The sequence below is a fragment of the Egretta garzetta genome, unplaced genomic scaffold, assembly GCF_000687185.1.
Source record: "Egretta garzetta isolate BGI_Z169 unplaced genomic scaffold, ASM68718v1 scaffold557, whole genome shotgun sequence".
NCBI classification, from domain to species: domain Eukaryota; kingdom Metazoa; phylum Chordata; class Aves; order Pelecaniformes; family Ardeidae; genus Egretta; species Egretta garzetta.
In genome coordinates, this window is record NW_009260264.1 from 1,053,469 (window position 1) to 1,076,362 (window position 22,894).

The 22,894-nt window shown below is 39.1% G+C and overlaps 1 protein-coding gene across 1 annotated transcript; it reads left to right on the forward strand.

The window, feature by feature from the left end:
• Positions 1–921: 921 nt before the first annotated feature.
• Positions 922–22,615, forward strand: SPATA18 (spermatogenesis associated 18). The gene is made up of 12 exons (XM_035897703.1): positions 922–978; positions 1,914–2,019; positions 2,127–2,242; positions 3,730–3,848; positions 12,208–12,342; positions 12,988–13,225; positions 14,201–14,359; positions 14,914–15,089; positions 17,017–17,140; positions 17,477–17,545; positions 18,368–18,413; positions 18,889–22,615. The coding sequence occupies exons 1-12, from the start codon at positions 922–924 to the stop codon at positions 18,903–18,905; spliced, it is 1,362 nt and encodes a 453-aa protein (XP_035753596.1). The 3' UTR covers positions 18,906–22,615.
• The last annotated feature ends 279 nt before the right edge of the window (positions 22,616–22,894 follow it).

The window sequence follows — 22,894 nt, forward strand, 5'->3', positions numbered from 1 at the left end:
GGGGTTCAAAAGGCCGGTTTGGGACGTTGACCCACGCCTGCACCCCGTTATCACAATTTTAGCTGCCTGTGGCACTCGGAGCTTCAGCTGTTTTCTGCCCGTAAAAAGGTTTGCTGAAAGCAAGGACTGGAGGTTAAAAGTGTTATTTGAGCTGTAATGACCGAGTCTGGATCAGAAAAGAGTTTTGTGGTAAAAGGCCAGCAGGGGCAAGGACCATGGGTGAGGGTGTGCTCAGAAGGAATTGCCTGTGGCCTGGGAACTGTCAGGAAAATGCGAGGGAAAAGGATGCTGAAAGTGAGAACGGGGTCATCCAGCTTCCTGGCTGTTCCGGGTGGGCAACCTGTTAGAATGGAGAGGCTGCTGCACAGAGGAGGATGAGGTAACAGGAGATTGAGGAGGCAAAACAGCAGGAGAGAAGGTGTAAAATTCAGGGCAAGATGAGATGAAGGGAACCGAGATTTGAAAATTGGGACTTTTCTCAGCAGAAACAGTCTTGACAGGGTTGTCACTCCTGTGTCATCGGGTTTCATTAGCTTCAGGACACTGATGGTTGGTTTGGTCACGAGCCTGTAAGCATCTACAGTGTACTGTGGTTGGTGAGGAAAGGCAGCGACACAGCCTTTTCAAGGGAAGCCAGCTCTTTTTTTTTTTTTTACTTCATGATATGTAGGAGGTACAGCATGTTAGTGGCCAGTCAATCGCTCTGCAGGATGCATGGCAAAGGATGGTTTTAAGGAGGAGTTTGAGGGTAGCTTGTAAAGCTACCACAGGGTGCAGGACACCAGAGGAGGAAGAACATAGGCACTCATTTTAAAATATTCGAAATGGATGGTGGAGCTAGACCTCAGGGGGGCTGAGCAATAGCGGGAGCTGAACTCTCCATAATAAGCGAGGTGAGGGTAGTCTGTGAGGTCTCGGGAAATGAAGATGAGCAGCTTCAGGCTGCCGCTGTGGAAAAGGAGGAAGTGGCAGATGGAAGTACTGTGGCTGTTATGTCAGTGTAATGAGCTGGAAAAATGCACCCCTGCAGAAGTGCTATTCTTGTGGAGGTTAGTGGGGTGAGACTGTGCTCCTTGAGGCCAGAGGAAAGCGTGTTGCAGCAATCAAAAATGCAAGCTGACAGGTGCATGGGTGGGAGTTTTAGCTGGTTTGGAAGCTTGTAAAAACCATACGGAGCCACTAAAGCCTGAAGGCCTAGAGGGTGATCTACACTGAAGATGATGCTCAGGTTACAGATAAAGGTTGAGGAAGCAGGTACAAAGTATGTGTTCTCCTGGCAGGTGTGGTAGCATCCTGGACAGATTAACCCCATCAACTCCTTTTTCAGAATTGCTTTTGCTGAAGGTGGTATAGTTTTGCTATTCCGTTGTTTCCTAGGCATAACAGGTGGATTTTGCCTGTTCTTCAGTAGTATTTGTTTCAGTTAGTAACTCTTTTAAATCAGGTGAAATTGCATGGAGGCCTCATGTGGCTGTTGGCAAAGCAAGCTAATAGCCTTATACGTATTATTTCAGCTAATATGGAAAATCAGATTTTGGACTGATAGGTTTTTTCATCCAACAATCTCCTATCTTAATATTTTAAAAACTCTGTGTTGAAAGATTTTAGCACAGATCCACAATTATTATGATTCTTCTTTTAGAGATATTTGTGGTTGCATCTCCTTCATGAATGGGGAAAGGTGTAAGTTTTTTCAAGTAGTGAATTAATTGGGTAATAGAAGTCCTGATGTCTTTGGTTTTTTGCCTATTGACAATGTGAATCTTTTAAAGATGAGTATTCTAGTGGATGCAGTAAGAAAAGGTTATGAAGATATAATTACAGGAAAAAAAAGTCATGATCATAACAGGAGTCATTTTAAGTAAGAAAGCCCAGGCAGATATATTAATACACAAATACACACTAATTTACAGATTAATTCCTGTGATCAGAATTTGAACCGATGCTGTGAAATAATAGAATTGAACTCTGAGATTCAAGGGCAGCTCTTCACAATCCTCAATGAAACATCTCAAGAAGGTAAGTCAGTGTCTTGTCTTATTAGTAACGCCTTTCACATGTGTCATCTTTTCAAACTCTGGCTCTTTCTGTAAGTGTTCTCACAGTTTCTTAATGTATTTTCTTAGGAGGGCATTATGCAGGTGTGGAAACAATAAAAACTCGTCTCCTGCCATGGCTAGGGACTTGTTTTTCCTGTGCTACTTCAGGAAGGCTCTTTGAAACCAACCTCTCTCTGACTCAGGTATGTAGGAAATTTAAGAGAAAAGAATGGTGTGAATTTATACCTGCAGGAGAGCTTTAATGGCTTTCTGTTAATACTAGCCTCCCTCCCTGATTGTGCTTCATGAAATATGTCCTTAGTTGCTCATGGAGATGGCTATGCTATTTCTCTCTCTCATCTTGTGCTTCCTTTGAAGGGAAATCAAAGACCTTTTGACCTTCTAGGGCTTGTGCTGTTGCACAGCGAGTGACAATATGGAGGAATTTGCTTTGTAAGAGAAGCTCTGTTCTTGTACTGTTTTCCTTTTCTAGGTGAAGAACTATGCTGTTTACATTTGTAAAGACATCATAGAAGTGTTTATGCCATATGTCTATTAGTAGAAACCTAACACTATGTGAAAATACATGTGTAAGCTGAAGGTGTGTATAAACTCCATGCATTTATCTGTGAGATCCTTTTATTTTTGTGAAGAAAAAAAAAAAATCTTTGTTTAGTATCTGGGCATTATAATATCTCCAGAAAGGAAAAGACCCCAAAGTGCTCATGTCCATCATGATGCCACTACATGCCTGACTTGAATTTTGGAGTTAATATACATTTGATATTTACTGAAGGGGTTGTAGTACTAAGAGTTTGACAGGAAAGACAGATCTGCTGTATCTTTGTGCTTTGAAAGAAAATAAAAGCATTGGTTGATGCGGACAAGGGGAAAACATTGAGTATCTTGAGACTTGATAGTGATGTCTCCATGCTTTCTGACTTCTCGTTTTTTACATCTTTTCTGTCAAAATTTTTCACAATTAAAATAGGGACAAATGAAAAGTGATAGCCCTTGAGAGTCAGATTCTAGTGTATTGCAGGAGTAGGCTTCTGCCAAAAAATCCCAAGATGTAAAATAATGTTATGAAATGACAGTATACCAGGTATGGATTTGTCATTGCATGCGACATTCAAAATGTAAAGAAAGGCCTGCTGCGCAGTTACTTATGTAATTCCAGTAGTGTCAGGCAAATCTATAGGTTGTTAAAGACAGAGGTGCATGTATAGTAGTGTGCTTTCTGGAATGACAATAATTGCCTCCTCTGTTCTAATAACTTTGTTATTTTGTGTACATGAATTCCCAAAAACTTTACTGGAGTTGGTGATATAGTCAGTCAGAAGATGACTGACTAGAAAAATACCCCATGCAACACATCTGCAAGAAACACTTTGTTCGGATGATGTGTATACAGATAGTAAATCTGCATATGCAGACCTTCCATATTCTCCATCATGAGATGTAAATGAAGTGAATATTTTTCCTGTTATAATTGAGTCTTTGTTTTGTGTGCCTGGAAGGTATTGCTTATATCTCTAGAAGGTATACAATTGCTTTTGTATTCAGTTTCTTCAGAAATGGTCTTTACTGAAATGTTTAGAAATACATCTGCTAATAATGCTATACTGCGTTGCTGAAGGATTTGGTAAGGTAGAACACTCAAGCAGCGTGATTTTGTGTTTTGTTGTAGGATTCATTTGAGAAAGAGAGGCAGCTGAGAGAGCTAGCCAGCAGTCAGACTCTTCAACTACAAGAGCTGCAGGAAGAACTGACTTCAACTCGTCTACAGCTCAACCATGTGCAACAGGAGTAGGGGAATTAACTGTGATTCTTTTTGCTGTTTTTTTTTGTTTTTCAACAAGCCATACATTTCTCTTGACATCTAAATACCGATAGAGATTTGTAAAATGTTACATTTCTGCCTTAAAATCAGAGCTTCAAAGTACATCTAGGCTCTGGATTGTCTGTGTGTGTCCAAAGTAGGTTACAAATGACACAGTCGTACCTGCATTCATAAATTGACTTGGTAGGTTTTGCTTCTGGCACAGGAGCTGGAAAACATGCCAGTATTCTAGACAAAAGGGTTTTGTGTAGTGCATGACTATCCCAGTGGAATTACAGTCAATGATCTGTTGCATGCTGAGCAAGCCTTGATAAAAATCAATTGAGTAGCTATAGTGCAACACTTACTGAAGAACCTACAACATGTTGTAATTAGTTATGGTATGTAATCAGTATGTGAACATGTGGTATGGTGGAGCAAGAAAGAGAGACAGACTTCTGAATAAGTGACTAGGACTGAAAAGGTTTTGTCCAGTTGCATAAAACACATTTTGTGGAGCTTGGTAGTCTCAAAATTACTTAATTGCTTCAGAAACAAATTTGTGCAGTTAGTGTCACTGCAGGGCTATTTCAGAGGTAGCTCCAAGTGACAGACACTTTCTCATGCATCTTATTACCATGAGAACAATGAATGTTCATAGTCCTTGGGTCAGTACAGTAAGTGATGTAATTTAATGGTCTTACTAAGTGATTCCAAGAATATCAAGTTCTCAGAACTGCAAACTGTATTAGCTAGATTAGAGGAAAGGCATTCAAGACTATTTTATCCTGTATCCTAATCTTGCAGATGTCTCCTGCTGTCATAGAATTGTAGAGTCACAGAATGGTTTGGATTGGAAGGGACCATCAAAGATCATCTAGTCCCCTCTGCTCTTGGCAGGGACATATTCCACTAGATTAGGTTGCTCAAAGACCCATCCAACCTGACCTTGTACACTTCCAGGGATGGGGCACCCACAACTTCTCAGGGTAACTTGTTCCAGTGTCTCACCACCCTCACTGTAAATTATTTCTTCCTTGAATCCGATTTAAATCTTCTCTTTTAGTTTAAAACTCTTACCCCTTGTCCTATCAATAGGACAGGGGTAAAAAGTAAAATCTCTCTCCACCTTTCTTGTAAGCCCCCTTTAAGTATTAAAAGGCTGCAGTAAGGTGTCTCTGAAGCCTTTTCTCCAAGCTAAACAATCCCAACTGTCTCAGCCTTTCTTCATAGGAGAGATGTTCCAGCCCTCTGATTTTTGTGGCCCCCCTCTGGACCTGCCTCTAACAAGTCCATATCTGTCTTGTACCAGGGACCCCAGAGCTGGATGCAGTACTCCAGGTGGGGTCTCATGAAAGGGGAGTAGAGGGGGAGAATCACCTCCTTTGACCTGCTGGCTGTGTTTCTTTTTATGCAGCCCAGGATGTGGTTGGCTTTTGGAGCTGCGAACACACGTTGGCAGCTCTCTTCTAGTTTTTGATCTACCACTATCTCCAAGTCCTCTTCTACCGGGCTGCTCTTAATCCATTTTTCCCCCACAAACTTGCTGAGAGGTGTGCTCAATCCTGCTGCCAGTGTCATTAATGAAGATACTGAACAGTACCAGTCCCAATACAGACCCCTGAGGGATACTGCTTGTCACTGATCTCTATTTGGACATTGAGCTATTGACTGCAACTCTCTGGATGGAGCCATCCAGCCAATTCCTTACCTGTCAATTAGTCCATCCATCAAATCTATATCTTTCCAATTTAGAGACAAGGATGTTGTGTAGGACCATGTCAAAGGCCTTACAGAAGACAAAGGAGATGACATCAGTTGCTCTTCCCTTATTCGCCAGTGTGTATTATTATCTGTTATGTCTCATCTTGGATGAATGCAGGCATTCTAATTTTTCACTAGCAAAAAAAGTCCCTCAGTCAACTCTGAGTGAGTTAAAGATCAGTGCATCCCCTTGAAAAGAAGGCAAGAAGACAAAAAAAATCTTGTGACCTACATTAAACATCAAAAGTGATGAGACGGGACAGAGAAGGACCCGACAACATTTGGAAGAAAAGAGAGGGTTTTTTGTTCTTGGCATTTCAGCTGGTTTGCCAGAATTATGCAATCTTACGAAATAATTCCAGCCTCGAAGGTTTAATAAGCAAAAGAGTTGTCTTCTGTTGATATTTTGAACTAGACTAGAAGAGTTATGGGAGATCAGTGGATCTTATTAACGTGTAAACCTGAAGGGAGGGTGTAAAGAATACAGAGCGAGGCTATTTCCAGTGGTGCTTAGTGACAGGACTGGAGGCAGTAGGCACAAACTGAAACACAGGAGGTTCCCTCTGAACATCAGGAAACACTTTTTTACTGTGAGGATGATTGAGCACTGGCACAGGCTGCCCAGGGAGGTTGTGAAGTCTCCATCCTTGGAGATATTAAAAAGCTGTCTGGACGTGGCCCTGCTTGAGCAGGGGGGTTGGACAAGATGACCTCCAGATGTCCTTCCAACCTCAGCCATTCTGTGGTTCAGGTATATATAAAGGTTGGTTCAGAGGGGAGGCACTTAATCCTATGCTCCTGAATGGATAGAAAGAGCTTACTTGATGAGCTGGAGGAAAGTGTTGGATAGTCAAGGTGAGAAGTACAAGGCAAGTTACTCATTGCTACAAATTGGAGTGAGTATGTGGCAGTTTGCAGTACAAGAAAAAGTTGGTTTGGGCTAGCTCCTGCAAGAAGTGGGAAATTGGTGGTAAAGCTTTTGTACAGTTTTGTGGGTTGCATTTCTTTGTGCAGTCAGGTCAGAGAGGTGTTGGCTGTGGTTTGCAAAGGTAGAAGTCTGGAAGGTGGAGGGTTGGGAAGAGGTAGTTCAAGCAGAGGTGATTGAGTGGATAATAATCTTCATAATTCAAGATTCAAACTTTCATTTTCACATGTGAAAGTTTCAGAACTGATCCTTTCAGGGTGATGCAGTATGGAGTCATGACTGTGTAGTTATTGTCAGGCAGGGGACAGGTGCAGGAGGACGAGAATTCATGTCCCAAGATACCCTATCTATGGACAGGGAAGTCATTCTGAATGCTGTAAATTGTTGGAATTGATGGAGAAACTGGAATTGAGTCTTAGAATCATAGAATCACTTTGGTTGGAAAAGACCTTTAAGATCATCGAGTCCAACCTTTAACCTAACCCTGCCATCCCACCATTAAACCATGTCTCATCTATCCTTCTTTTAAATACCTCCAGGGATGAGGACTCTACCACCTCCCTGGGCAGCCCATTCCAGAGCCTGACAACCCTTTCGGTGAAGAAAACAGTGGGTTGTAGTAAACCAATTCTGTTATTGTGCAGTCAGCGATGACTTTTTCTAAGCTATTTGTGTGCTGATAGTCTGCACAAAGCCCACTGTGATTGTTTTCATATGTTAAATTGGTATGGACTTGGCCTGCTTAAATAGTCAGTTTGTCATATTAAATTCTTCGGTAGAATCTCTGCCTTTACCATGAAGGCTATTAATTTTTCTTGCAGTCTGGCAAAAACCCAGTTGGCTCTTGAAGACACAAAGACCAAATCAGCCACTACTCTTTTGGCAGCAGAAGATGAAATTGTTCAACTAAAAGCAGCGTAAGAAAAATTGACTCTTGGGGTGTTTGTGGCAGAAAGTCAGCATGCAGAGACACAGTCTGTCATTTACCTGAGTGGGTTCTGTTTATTCTACACTGTGCTATTCTATAGCAAAAAATAGGTCTAGCTCCTTAACATCCTGTGGCTTTGTTTGTTAGTATTATAGAGAGAGAATTAGCTAAGTAGTTCCATGTGAAACGAACCCTTATGGCTGAACTTCTATCCTTTTCTCTTTAGCATAGAGGAAGGATTACTTTGAAACTGGCAGCTTGATAGCATTTGAATTTTGTAGATGAAGTTAAATAGGAGAGAACAGTATTCTGAATATTGCCAGAAACTGTTGTTTGCAATTTGATATGATGCTCTTGGAACTAGTGTGTGTGTTAAATACAAGACACTTCAGTCTGTTTATCTTAAGATAAAGTTCTTTCTACGGCTTTTTCTTTTAGACCGTTTTTGTCAAATCCTTTTGCCTGTCTGCACAGAAGTAATGGCTATTGGTAACCTCAACATTTCTGGTTTAAAAACATTTTTTTTTTTTTGAGTTTCTAAGTGATTTGGTCACATCTGGGAAGTTAACTTGGATCAGTAAGGGTGCAGCTGGGGGACCTACCTTTCCATTTCAATACAGGGGTCCTTGACCTACAGGCAGTTCTAGAAGCAGTAATAATTATTCACTGTTATGAAGTGTAGCCCATGTCTCTGTAGGTTTTTTGGTGTGTGTTATATTGTCAGAAAAGAATACAAAGGTAGTTGAAATTAATTCCAACAGCATGTGAATTATTGTGGTAACTGACATTTCAGCAACAGAAATATAGTCAGACTTGTTAAACGCAGCCTTTCAGTTAAATAACATTGCTGCTCTTAAAAATGGAAGAAACTTGTATTTGCTGCTTAGACTGTGGGAAAGGATATAACTGTCCACAAGTTTACCTTTCCTTTTAGGGCAACTGAGAGGATGAGCTACTCCTGATAAAGATAAGCAAACAAAAAACCATCAGGCCATTATAGCTTCTACTTCCAATATCAAGTTGAATATCACTTGTTCATCTCTGGATGTTTATAATTTCTTCTAGAATAATGTTAATTGCCAGATTTAATCCATGGACTTTCCTAGCGAGTGTTGATCGCTTTGGATTTTAACTTTTTGGATGGCTACCTGGGGTATAAACTCATGTTCCCATAAAATGGGCTCTTGATTTGTTGGCTGAAAAGTAACTCATATAACTCCTTGATTCTTAGATATAATCTGACTGCTCTATTCCCAATTAAAACTATTAGCAGGGAATAAAGCATCTCACAATTCCCATGTGTAGGTCTTCATGCAGACTGGACAGAAATTCATGTGGCCATTTGTTCTAATGACAGAAAAGCAAAACATTCCTGTCTTCCTGTGAGTTCAGGAATTCCATAATCTCTACATGCTTATGGTTCACGTTTGCTCTCAATTTAGCTGGCACTCTACATTTGCATCTTCTGCATGGGTGTTCAACTTTTGATTGAAGCAAAGGTGCTATTTTTCATGTTCTGTGAATTATCTTTTCAAAATTTGAACCCTTTTAGTTGGGTGGAATCATATTTGCCTAGTCTTCACCTGCCTGTCAAAACGAAAATCCTAAAAGTAGAGGAAGTGAGGTCAGGACTGATCTGTGACATTTAGGGCAGGTTTTTTTTTTTTTACACAAGGAACAGTTTGCCAGGAGCGTCCTTTGCATCTTTGTCTGTAAAGTTGATTTTTGAGACTTTTGGAATAGCTGATGATCTCATTCCTCTTGTCTATAGTCTGTCTGTCTTGCATACTTAAATCAAAGCATGTTTTACAAGACATCTTGGTCTCCCGGGCTGTTAGAGCAAATGTGGTCTAGACTCAATATAATTAAATTCTATAGCCAGTATATCATGTCAAGATATTAATTATAACAGGATTTATCTATTTACTGCAGAATTATGAAGGAAAATACACATTTTTAAAATTAGTAACAATCAATGTTTAAAAGTAATTGGAAGTTCTTCTGGGGAAGACAAAAAATAAAGCGTACTAAAACTGTTGTTGTACACAGACTGAACAAAATCCTATTAGTACTATTATAAATGGAAGCTTACTACTAGGGTGCTTAGACTTGTGCCATGGTCTAATCAAACGTAACAAAGCCAGACAACTCACTTTGAAGTTAATGAGGTCAAGAGGACTCTTCCTTTTTGATCTGCTGTATGGAGGACTTGTATAGATTGGAAGGAAGAAGTTTTGATAAACATAGTTGCAATTAATAACAGCCAATATGGTAGCTTGAATCAGTTACCTCAAGACCTTGTAGTGTTGCTAGTGCAGGGAGCTCTTAAAAATAGGTTAAACAGGCATCTGGCCAAAAATTACACAGGTAGAGTTGTTCTTGCCTCAAATTTCAAGGCAATCAGACTGAATGAGTTGGGCTTAGCCCAAGGACTGGGGGAACCGTGAGGGACTATATTGTTAATGAATTGTTTGAAACTGGAGGGTACCAGTGGGCTGCTTTATCCAAACAGCGTTAAGCAGATACTTGACACGAATTCTCAAGGCTGTTGTATTTTCTCCTGAGAAACTGGTTGAAGATGCCCATTTTATTTTAAAATGGTTTGATGGTGGAGCTTAAAACACTAGTTATAGCCTTAAAATAAAAGTGGATTATAAAAACTGTTCTGATTTTTCTGAGAACTATATTTTGCCTTGTTTGCTCCCATTATTTTTTTGGTAGCATCTACATCTCTTTAACCTTAACAGAAAGATGATAATGCTCTCTTCATTTCAGATTAATATTTAGCAGTTGAGTAAATGAACAATAAGACAGGAGAAACTCTGAATACTGCATAGATTTAATTAGCATGGAAAGGATTAGTGTTAAGGCTCACAAAAGTCAGCATTCATAATTCATAAATGTGTCTGTCTTAAAGTTGGGTTTTTTTTTCTTCTGGTATTTAGTGTTTCCTACAAAGAAACAAACATCCATTTTCGGTGGTGGCTTTTCTTGTGTTTGTGACTTACCATGTGACTTGTGATGAACAATGAAAGATGCAGGTATTTCTGCTGGTTTCAGTCTGTCATGTGGTCTCCTGTTTGGTGTTTTTTGTTTGTTTTTTCCCCCCTCTGCTGATAAAGGCAGACCTATAATTAAGCATCTGTTTGTGTTTGTAATCATTATCTGTGGTCATGATGAAGCTTTGTGGATCTCACAGAAGTGAAATAAAGACCATCAAAAATTGCTTTAAAACTTTCTGAAAACCCCCATGTGAATAGGTGTAAATAACAAAAAGAAAATAATGTAAAAGTGAAATTATTACTTTTAATTTATCCTTTCGGTTGGGTAGTTGTTAACGCTGCATTGTCTGTCTGCATTGACCATCATGGCAATTTAAGGAAAGCCTAACTAGTGTGTTGTATATTACATAGGGGTGTTTTTTCAACTATTTTTTTTGGGGTACATAATGATTTTCTTCCATCCCTGTCTCTAGAACTCATTTTGCCAAATTACTTTCCTTTCCCAGTTGTTCTTTAAAATAGAATTCTTTAGCCGCTTTTTACTACTACTCTGCTAGAAGTCCTTGCTGGAGGAGCTGGCTAGGGAAGTCTATGGGACTGTAATAGTATCTGCAGCTTTTCCTACCGAGGTTAGAAGGACAGTCTCTCCTCTAAGCAGATGCGCCGGCCTTATTACCCGCCGTCCTCTCAGTCAGCCTGTTCCTTAAAAGGTTTGAACAGGAAGCTTGTTAATTGATAGGTGTTACAGCTTTCATTGGTTCAGATCCTCAAAAATCTCACCAGGGTCCTTCAGTAACAAAAAGGAAGGACAGACTGCATGCCTCCAAAATGAATAGAAAGCATCTTCCCCCCCGCCCCCTTTTGGAAAGAGGAAAGCAGTAATATCCATGTTAGGAGGGAAAGCAGAGATGTTGGGATACTTTCTACCATTAAGTAAGAGTAAAGGACAGCAGATAAACTTGCTTAACTGGCTGTCTGCCAATGTTTAAGAAACACTGCTTGTCTTGAGGCGAGCAGGAGAGGAATAGACTGGATATAAGGAAGAAATTCTTTACAATGAGGGTAATGAAACACTGGAATGGGTTGCCCAGGGAGGTAGTGGAGGCCTTGTACCTGGAAACATTCAAGGCCAGGTTGGATGGGGCTCTGAGCAACCTGATCTAGTTAAGTGTCCCTGCTCACTGCAGGGGGGTTGGGCTAGATGACATCTAAAGGTTCCTTCCAACCAAAGCATGCTATGATTCTGTGAATCATTAGCTTTTGGTATTACTCGAATAACGTCACTGGTGATATCCTTTGACTGACTAATATATTCCAGCAAAGAAAAGAACCCAAGGACCTGATGTAAGAAATTACCTAGAGTCTTAACTAAACCAGCTTGGTTTTCTTTCCTACAGTTTAACATCTTAAACACGAGAAAGAAAATAGTTTCACTGTAGGAAAGAAAACCAAGCCGGTTTAGTTAACATCTTAAACACGAGAAAGAAAATAGTTTCTTTCTTAGACCTCACCATCTGAGGTAGTGTAAGGACACCAAAAGTAATTAGGAGTATGCTTTGGATTATGCTTTTTTCAAACTCTTGATTTCCCTGTACTTCAGCATAAGGAGCTTGTTCAATATTTCTCCTCTTTTTCTGTTCTTTTTGTTTGATGATGAGGATTAATTGATAGATAGTTTGCATTGGTAGAAGGACATCCTGTGACTGACTTTACTCTGTGTGGTTAAGTCTGAAGACTTCCCGTGCCCAAGAGAAGGACGCCCTGAGGAAGTTAGATCGTCTGAATGACTATGAGCAGCAGATTCAAATACTGCGTGATGAGATTGCTATCCTGGATGCCCAAAAGTCTGTTCTTCAGAGCAGGTAGAGGCATTATTCAGAGAAGTCACTGAATCAGAGAAATTGTTCATGTTGGGTAGCATGAATTCCCTCCTTGTTTTGAATTGAGGGAATTCATGCTTTGTTATGAAGGAACATAAACTCTAACTGATTTCTTCTAGTGCCCGAATGTTTTAATTTCAGGCAGCTATGTTAAGTTTCTGGCAAAACAGCAGAGAGAGCAGCTTTACAAAATACATTGAGAGCAACTGTACAGGATAAAAAGAAATGGTTAGGTTTTTTGTTTGTATGTCCTCTTTGAAGGGTGTATCATTACAGGGCAGAACTTGTTAGATTCTCACTTGTTTGACTTTACAACTCTTCAGCAGTACTGGAAGAATAACAAATCTCCAAAGTATTACTAGTTAAAAGTGTTTGCCCAGAACAAAGTGCTTGGCTGTACACACTTTAGGAATTTAATTTTATTGTTCAGGATCTAGCCCATAAAATGTATTGACACAAATGCCTTCCTATTAGGCTAACCAGCTGCAGCTTTATTTCTTTAATTATGTTGGCTCAAAATCTCAGCTTACCTTGGTAATAACTAAATTGACACAAAACTCTGTGCACTAGGTAAAAGCATCTGAGGATGGGGAAGTGACCTCATGCTTCTTTACATGTCTGTTGTAGGCTTGCAAGGAGCCGCTCTCCTTCCCCAAGGCACAGTGAGAGCAAGTCACCTAGTCTGCTTCCCCTGAGGAGCTGCTCACCTGGCCGAGCCAGACGTACAAATGCTTCACGTCGTGCCTGCCTGGTAGCTCGCTTTGGTGACATTTATGCTCAAGAACGCTTGGATGCAGAGACCCTTTTGAGGACATACATCAGTGACATGGAGATGGTGCAGAGGATAATATACATTGCAGCTGTGGTAAGAAAAGAATATTTCTTGTTTTACAGGCCAGAAGTGTTTTATAAAATATTATGGCTGGATTGCATTAAATTGTGTGCAAATTAGCATTTCTGTGAAGTACTGAGAAGAAAACTTCTTTTTTTTTTCTCTTTTGGTTTTCCTTTCTTTCCCTCATGCTTTTACATTGAACTCTCAATTTAGTGTCCTTTTCTGACTGTCCTGTCCCATCATTAGAACAGGGTCAGTGATCTACAGTACAGGTGCTAAAAGGGGTGCATAAGATGACTGGCTCTGAAAGGTAGATGATTCCTGCACTAAACAATGCCACTTCGTTTAGATGAATTCTTTTGGGAAGACTGTGTTTTAGAAAGCTAAAAATCTGTCCATATCATGCTTCCCTTTTGCCTGTAGCTATGTGCTTTTCCAGTTCTATTGGGTCCCTTGGAATTACCTAGGTACCTCATGTTTACTCTGAGCTCAGTCTGAAGAGATTTGTTTTCGTTCTTTTGTATTGAATCTTGTCTATGAAATTCATGTAGTACATACCTGTGCCAGAGAGGCAGTGTGTCTCTTAATGTGTGTGACCCCAAGCACGTTTAACTTACTGAAGTTTTTTTCCCACCAATGTAATTCAGTTTACACTCTCCAATTCAACCTTTCTTTGCAACAGACAAGAGGTGCTCCCTCTGACATGCTAGGCTGTGGCACATAAAATGCTATTACTGAATTCTGCTCTTGATATCTTTGAATGTGATTCCATTGATTGTGGATGTGTGATGGAATCCTACATAAATATAGAGGGTTAGGTAATCACACTTGATTTAATCAGAGAAGCTCTCCCAGATGAATACAATTTTTAACTTTCACTTTTACAGCTGCGTTTTATATTCCTCCTTGCAGTGATGATACTGGGTTAAGTTCATCCTTGCAGACAATTGATAAAAAATTAATCATGGTCTCCTGGATTTAACTAGATGTTCTTTATGTTTGCAGGAGTCTTTTCATGAAGCAAAGATGGCCTACAGGCAGTTCAAAATACGTGTAAGAGAGACTCTGTCTCTAGGTCACTCGGGGCCTGAGTCACTTGAAGACACTGTCCTGGATTATATAGTTCGTCATGAGGATCTGTATGATATTCAAGCCAGTGTGAATGTAAGTTGAGGGCAGTGGGGAAGTGACTTGTTGATACATTTCAGTAGCTAATAAATTCAGAGTGTGTAAATTAGAAATGCACAAAACCTAAAGAAGGAAAAAAAGTTTATTGCATGGATTTTATGTCTCACAGCAGTTTATTTTCCAAAATAATATTGTGGTATGGCCCAGTAATCCCTTGTTTTATTTGCCTATGACTAGAATGTCTCTGCCTGCCAAAACACTATTTTTGGCAAGATACAGTGTAACTGTCTTAATCAAATAAATTGAGGTTAAATTTAATATTTTTCTTAAATTCTGTGCTCTACTGAAAAACTGCATCTCCCTCCTAGGATTGATATCAATGATGTAGCTCATACATTATTTCTAAAATAACAGCAAATTCTTTCTGAAGCTAATATTTTCTGGAATAGCCTAAGACTCCATTGCTGTGAGCTTCTTATATTGATTTTTAAATGTAGAAAGATGAGAGGTGTATTTAGGAGGGATTTCCATACTTGCCCATGGATAAAAGTGTTACTGAGCTCAAATTACTCGATTGTGTTTGTTTTCAGGAAGTAATTCGCTCCATGAACATCAACCCAAAGATTTCATTTCCACCAGAAATTGATTTCATTGTGATCAGCACTTTGATTCGAGAGTTGTGCCGTGTGGCTTTTTCAATGCAGACGCTCGTTCCTCCTCTTGATATTGCCTTTGGTAGTGATGGAGAACTTTTCAGTGAGACCAAGTAAGAACTCTTTATCTTCAGTCAGATTCTCTGGGTTAAAAAAAATCCATCAGGTTGTATAGTCTGCTTCTTTCCTAATTAATATAAGGGTTTAAGATTGATGCTACATATTAATTTGGGGCAAATATTCCTGGTCTGTAGTGAATTTGGTATGTCTTTAAGGTTTATGATGGTATATAAATGCCAGGATGTAGACCAGTATTAACAGCTTTGTTTAATGAACAGCAGATCAATTGTCTGGATAAACTTCAGGCTCTAGAGCTTATTTAATTTTTCCTTTAAGAATAAAATTATCATCAGTGTTCCTTTCCCTGTTTAGTCTCTACCTGCCTCCAGTGTTTATAAAATGTGTGCATCTTTGTTCCTCCTTTCTGGCCCATTTTGTAAAAGTCATGGTTACTGAGATCTGGCAGTTGATGCCTGATACCAGGATCATCAACGTGTGTGCTGTGACCTCCAGGCTGTGGCTGCTATACAATGTATGGACCTTAATACACTCCCATCTCTTCTGGTTTAAGAGCTGAGCAAAAAGAAAAATACTTTTTTAAACAAAATACGCATTTTCAAAAATGCACATTGTAACATAGTTTTTTTTCTTTTTTTCCATAGGGTCAGGGCTGGTTGCTTTGTTAGCTGGCAGAGAACTGTAGGGTACTTCCGTGCCTTCAAACTAATGGTTTTGATAGATCAAAAAAAATTGCTCTCAAAAGCAAGCAAAGCCACACCAATAAGGAGGTCTCTAATAATAATTTGAAATAGAATGGAACCCAGATAGGGAAGAGCTTGAGAAACCAAGGAGAGAAACAGAGAAGATAAAAGTAGTCCTTCAACAGGATAGTCCTAAGTCATACACGGCTACTTAATGATCCTGGGCAGTTAGCTGTTTGATACCCCAAGCTATTGGCTGAATTAAGAAGGCAGCAATGCTATGGTATAGTCTTGGGATGCTTTCTCCACCTACTTGATGTGTGTGGCCTTAAAATGGGTGTAATATGTTTATGTGTGCTGCTATGGGAGATGTATATACACACATCTATCCATCTACATAGATAAATATTTGGCATATATATGTTTACATGACTAGCATAATATGTGGGACACAGAGATGGAGCAAAATTTGTAGAAATTAAAATAGCTCTGTTGTTATGGGTGATTCTGTTGTATAAAAGGGCTGGCCAAACCTCATTGTATCCTATGCCTTCCTCCCATTCAGAGCTTCGTGTCTGTTTACAACATTGTTTTATATCGATTGTTATTGTATATACATTACTAATGTATAGATGCATTGCTATTTTTTATTTCAGTTATTTGGTATTTGTTTTGAGTTTCAATCAACGAACCCAGACATGTATTATTTAGCCAATATTGCAGACTTCGGGAGGTATATATATGGTATGCTAATACAGGCCTTCAAAATAATTTTTCTTAGCTAAAAAGTTGCTGATAGAATTGCCTCTTATGCCTCGTAAGATACTAGGATGTAACTTTGTAGTTGAGAGAGAGAATTTCTGTAATATCCTTTATAGGGGTCTTGTTTGAGCATGATATTTCAGGAAGATGGGATGACTATGCTTGCCAAAATACTGCTCAGGAGATTTAATCTGTTATTGGACCCAAGGACCCTGGCTTGTGTGGGGCTTATGCCAGAATCTGGTATAGTGGCCTTCTGAAGTGTGAGACTGCTTTATTGGAGTGTCTCCCACTATAAGTAGACAGCATATTCTGCTAAGCCTGTCTTATAAATGCATTTGTTTTACTGGTTCACTTAAAGAATACTTACTTTTGTGATACAGGAAATATTGTCAAGAAAGATGTTTGTGAGCTGTAACTACTATTCTGCATTTTATCAGCATTTATTACTTGAAGCACCATATTTATTTTTTTGGCACTTATATACAGACATTTCTTGTATTCTTTGTTTCAACAGGTACCATCGTAGTATTGACTCTGATTTCACAGCTGCCTTGGTGGCCTATCATGTATGGCCTGCTCTGATGGAAAATGATGTTGTAATTGTGAAGGGAGAGGCAGTCACAAAAAGAGGAGCTCTGGTACGTGCTCTTTGTTAAGGGAAGTCTCTGGTTTTAAACACTCTTAAATTTCAAAAAGATAAATTCTTGATTCTTCCCTATATGGCTAGAGTTGTGTATATCAAATATCAGTTAGGTTTTAGTGCCTTATCCTGTGTTTAGGGTTAATAGTTCCATTTGCCTTAACATATTCATTATGCAGATGTATGATTGTTGGCAGAGCCTGTTCTAAGGAGACAGTTTACTGTGTTTACTCTGTCCTCAAGCCTTGTCTCCAGCATGGCAAGTCTGCTTGCCCAGTATGTCTTTATTAAATGCCGTCTCTTAAAAGAGGTTTGTCAAACGCTTCTCTTGCAGTGGTCTTGCAGAAGTAGAAGTAGAGGCAGAAGCCGCAGCCGTAGCACCAGTCCTCTTCTGTCTCATCATGTAAGCCCCAGCTGAATGCTTGTCATATAAACAGCATCAAGTATTTTAAACTCAGAATGTAGGAAGTCTTTTAAAAATGCTGATGTGCCACATGTACATTTTAACATTGGGAATAAACGCCTTTTCTGGGTCTGGAATGAGGCGAAGCTGAACGGATGGATAGTTATTGCCTGGTATAATTATCAGTGGAGATACTGGATGAGAAGCAGATAATAGTTAAATTCTCAGAAGTATCAACTGTGGATCTCTGAATGCTTTCCCTCTACTCCTCCTTGCTTCAGTACCTTTCTGAATAACCGGTTGCATCATCTGGAAGTGTTTTAGTCATCTTTCAGTACATATACAGCATATGGTCCCTGCCTCCTGGAATTAGTAATCTAAATTTATCCTCTAATGCCTCAAAGGAGCAGAAAATCAGTGTAGTGGATGGGCAGAAGGGAAAAAACTGAGGTGATTCTAGTAAGATATGTGAAACCTTAGCAAAGTTCTGCCTATGTTATAGTTACACAATATTTTGAATCATTTCTGTAAAAATTATATGTATTTTTCTAAATGTTAGCCCATCTTATTAAATTGGCATAGGTGCCCTCAACTTAAAATGTGAATATTAAGAATGTGAGAGCCTTTGGGTAAGACTCACTTTTTGGTATGTGTGCAAGGTGTGAAAGAGAAACTAGAAAGTTGTTGAATTTGACTTTGTAGCAGTGGAGCTGCACTGATAGAGTAACGTGCAAATCTTCTGAATGTTGATGAGTTCCCAGGTGCCTTTCTCGGGTGTAGTTCTTTAGCACACCTGAGTTTCCTTCTGTGTTTGTCTTGTAGTTGTCTCGAAGCCGCAGTTCTTCACCATTGAGGAGCGGAAGCCCAAGTAAGTGGGCATATTAGTTCACAGTGACTCCTGCTTTTCACATTAAGCCCTTGAACAACTGAGCAAAGAAACAAAATAACATGCTGAAGGTCTTTGACTCTAAAATACTTGTCTAAGTCTTATTTTTAAAGTGGGTAGCCTCCGTCTTTTCTGTGTGTAGAAAAAGGCTGAAATTTCTGTCTTGGAGAAGAGCTTATTTTTCACTCTACTCAGACCACTGTCGTGAGTTCTCTCTGCTGGTTGCCTTTATTGCGGGTGGTTCTATAGTAAGTAAAACTTGTTCTCTTCCCCACACGAGAGACAGTTAGCTGTAGCCTGCTGGCTCCGTGCCTTTCAAAATCCAAAGAGATAGCTAAGTGGTGATGGTGAAGGGAAGGATTTCAAACAGCATGAATGTGTGCCCATCTTGAAGCGAAGCCAATTTAGAAGTTTAGAAAAAAATAGTGGTACTGAAACTTGTCTTTTTCTTCAATAGGACGTGAAGTTAACTGAACATGTTCCTGTGATTCAGTACATCTGGATGCAACAACTTCACTGATGCCTTTTCTCTTCAAGAATACCTCAAATCTCGCAATAATGTGAATGGCAATTGTCACTCCAAAGGGAGTTTGTGTTCAGTGTGGTTTTTAGAATTATAGAAAGCTTATTTATAATTTTAGAAGCTAATTCAACCCTTCTGATTTAAAAAAAAACAACAAAACAAACAACTGCATGCAATACAGATCATACTTGTTTGGCAAAATTTGCAGAGCACTGAGGGACCCGTGCTGTAATCCTGCAGATGCAGATAGTATTATTGCATCTAGAATGTTTTCCACAGATATCAAATGATGCAGTTTATCTTGATAGGGTGTTTAATACAACCTAAATGGTGAATTTTGCAGAATGTTGAGCTTAGCTGTTACTTGAAAACAATTTCATTAATTGGTGCGTATTTACAATTTTAGAAAACAGCAATAATTGTAGGATGTGCCAGTCTCACACAGCATCCTTTTAAATACATCCTTGCAGTAAACTGAATTTTCTAACTGCAAAGCAAAAGTTGCGCAGAACAGTCATAGACTACCAATACTGCAGCAATCCCCAGGACTTTATTGATGTTTACTTATGAAAACACAGGTGTGTGCTTTAAAGCAAGGCAGTAATAGTCCTTGTTAAATCCATTGTTACTTAGAAATTAATATCATAAAGATTTGTAGTTTGGAACTTTAAGTATTTTGAAAGTGTGCCACTGACTATTTTTAGGCTTGAAGTATTTGCTTGAGGTGGTCTATTTGGTATCACTTTTAATGGGCTTTCATACCAGACTGATAGATTAGGAATTCTTCTGAACACAGTGGAAAAAAAAAAACAAACCCAAACTGTCTAGTTATCTCTTACTGTGGGTGCTTATTATGTTTAAAAATTAGAGGAGATTTTATTCTGGCACTTTAAATAGCTTGTTCCCCTTGTAAATGTTTACTTTAATATCAGCATTTTTGGTTTTGAGAGAACTGATACCATCTTTCTCTCAGAAACTCATCTGTAGGGCCAGCCTTAAGTCACACAGGTTACTGCCTGGGGCTTTGTGCATTTACATAGAAACATAGGATTTGTCATAATGGAGCTCATGTGTGATTCACCAACCCCACTGCCTCATTCCAGTCAATACCTCATGCTTCAAAGGTATGTGGTACTTTCCCCAAACTTATCTCCACAATTTTGGAATATAAACAATCAGAAGGAAGAAAAATCCCTTCCTGCCTCTCTTTTAATCAGCCTATGCCCTGGAACATGACATTTCATTAGTACTACTGTAATAACATGAGCAAAAATATTTTTATTAGTTCTGAAACTATTTAGTAATTAAAATTAAGTTACAGGAGCAAATTTTGTGATCCCTTTCCAGGGATCTTATGCAGGTTTACACATCCATACTCTTTCTACTTCTTGTGTGGCTTAAGGCTTTGGCACAGGATCAGATTTCAGGTGGACTTTAGTGCTGGTCCCCATGAGCCATAGATAACTGTGACTCTAGTTATACAGACCTATTTTCATTGGAATTAGGCCCATTAGTCACTAATGAGAGCAAAATGAGGTCCTGTAAGTAGAGCATCATTCACAGAGCCTCTCTGAATGAACTAAGGGAACACAAAGGCACATGCACGTTATGCGGTGTACTTTCTTGTTTTCTAGGAAAGTCACAAGAGAAAATGCAAAGCCATATGTTTCCTCTTCTAAGAGCCTGATTGCTGGTCACAGCTATGGGTCTGGGCTTGAAGTAAACCTGCATATTTCTGCGCTAATCTCATGACTAAACCCACCACAGTTCTGGAAAAACTGAGCACCTGCAACTTGTGTGGCAAGAGAACATAATTAGATATCCTGAGTAGGGTTTTGAGCAGAAAAATGAAGACTTTTGAAAAATCTTGTAGTTACCAAGGGCTAAAGAGAAGGAGGCATTTTAAAAATTAGGTATTGTATGTTTGTCATCTGCATGTAATTACCAAGAACTTTCTGTGTTATTGAGTTGAAGTAAGTTTCCATACCAACTGTGAGAAAACTAGGACTACATCAAGAAAGTATGTTTTTCTTGACAAGCATGAGAGGCAGGGTAGTTCCAGACTTACACACCTGTGATGCCACTATGAACTATTACTCCCAAAGATCTAAAAATGCCATAAAAGACTAATTCTCAGTGTTTGGTGGGCCATCTCATCTTGCTCCTCCAGCAGGTATCTAGAGCGCTAGTTAGTCTCAAAGTAAAAGAGAGAACTAATGAAATGACAGCCAGTGGCTTGTTTTGGTAGTGAGAAAGCAGGTCTAGGTTGTTTTGGGGTGGGGTTTTTTTGTGCGTAATGTTTCAGAGCAGAGCAAACCATTTTCAGCAAAATAGGAAGTCAGTCTACAGCCTGGTAACACTTAATTAGTTAAACAAACCTAACTACTCAATTGTACTCTGCAGTCTGTGGTCTTTTTATAGGAATATACTGCTTTGTACTAGTTGCCTGCACAGCTTGCTTATAGCCAATGAAATCTATAGATCAGATAGAAGATTGCTTTTGGTGTCAAGTTAGACACTAATAGCTCCTGTGCTGCTTTTTATCCAGATGACAACAGTGCAGAGAATGCATACCAATAAAAATTATACGGAATTAACTAGCAAATGCAAAATGACTTATAAAAAGGGACTTCTGTAATTGCTTTTAAGACCCTGCAAAAGAATGGATCATGAATGTGAAGTTGATGACTTGATATTTTAACAAGAATTTTTAAAATCTGAAGTAAGGTTTTTTATTTTCTTTTTTTTGCTAAATCACAAGCTTGGATAATCTCACATTTATAAATACAGCAACGTAGAAACAGTAAGGGTGGATTCTAATAGGTGACAAATAAAAAAAGCCAGTAAGGTTTCTGTTACAAGATAGTTTTAGAACACTATGGTCATGATTAAAGTGTTAATACCAGGAAAAAGAAGGCTAGATTTTGCTGGAATTTAAACTCTTTGCAGATGGGCTTATGGAGGTGAGACTGCATGGGATGTAAAAAAGCACCACCTGTGGGCCAAGATGTTCATGTACAACAGCACACATTTGCGAGGAATTTTGAGATTGCTGGAGAATTTCTCCTGCATATCAACTCTTTGAAGGCTGATTATGTCTCAGTTCAAAGGCCCTCCCAGAGTCAGCCTAAATGTGTGGATGTTTTATCAGCTATTTCTGAGATAATACAGTGCCATCAAAATACGTTCAGTCTTCTTTCTTCAATGTTTGCAGCTCAATAACATAGAGACTTATGCAAGGTTAGCAGATACTGAGGGTAAAGGGCTCAGCTAAATTTGCTACTGCACAATGAAGGTTTAAGTTCAGAAGTTATCTTAGATTCTTCCAGCATCCTGGTAGGAGTAAGAAAGTGGGGAGCGGGAGGCAGGTGGAGTCCTCCCATCTAATCTGGTTGGCAGAAAGTTGCAGTGCTGATTCAGTCTTGTAGGAGGCTGTGGAGATGAGCAGTAGGTTAAAGCAAAAATACTCTGTAGCCTCAAAAAAGTAAATGTGAAGGCCAAAAATTATCCAAATGCTCCCTGGAAAATATAGGCCTGTGCATCCTCCAGGATTTGAGCCTTTCAACTTTACTTTCATATTGCATGTATGTATTGCAAAAGTTTGTTATCCGCTAGAAGTGCCATCAGAAGTAAATACTGTCTTTCAGCTTTACGTAACCTTGTCAGCTGCTTTTGCTTGGTGTTAACTACACAATGATTTTCCTATTGTAGCATTGAGTGGTCAAGCTTTATATTAAAGAAATGAAAATGCATTTGTCATGACTTGCAGGTGTGTTAGCATGTGTTCAGATCAAACGTTTTAGGTTTCAGTACTGTATTTCTTTTAGTCATGCAGCATACTAATCAACTATACTAAAACATATATTTCATTTTATGGTTGAAAAGTTGGAAACAGAGTTTTGATAGTTTAAAACAACACATGTATCAGGTTCTTGCTGAT

Coding starts and splice junctions, on each gene's coding strand:
- SPATA18 (XM_035897703.1), top strand. CDS start 922: ATGAAGATGAGCAGCTTCAGGCTGCCGCTGTGGAAAAGGAGGAAGTGG. Junction 2,020..2,126: donor CAATGAAACATCTCAAGAAG/GTAAGTCAGTGT, acceptor GTATTTTCTTAG/GAGGGCATTATGCAGGTGTG. Junction 15,090..17,016: donor GAACTTTTCAGTGAGACCAA/GTAAGAACTCTT, acceptor TTGTTTCAACAG/GTACCATCGTAGTATTGACT.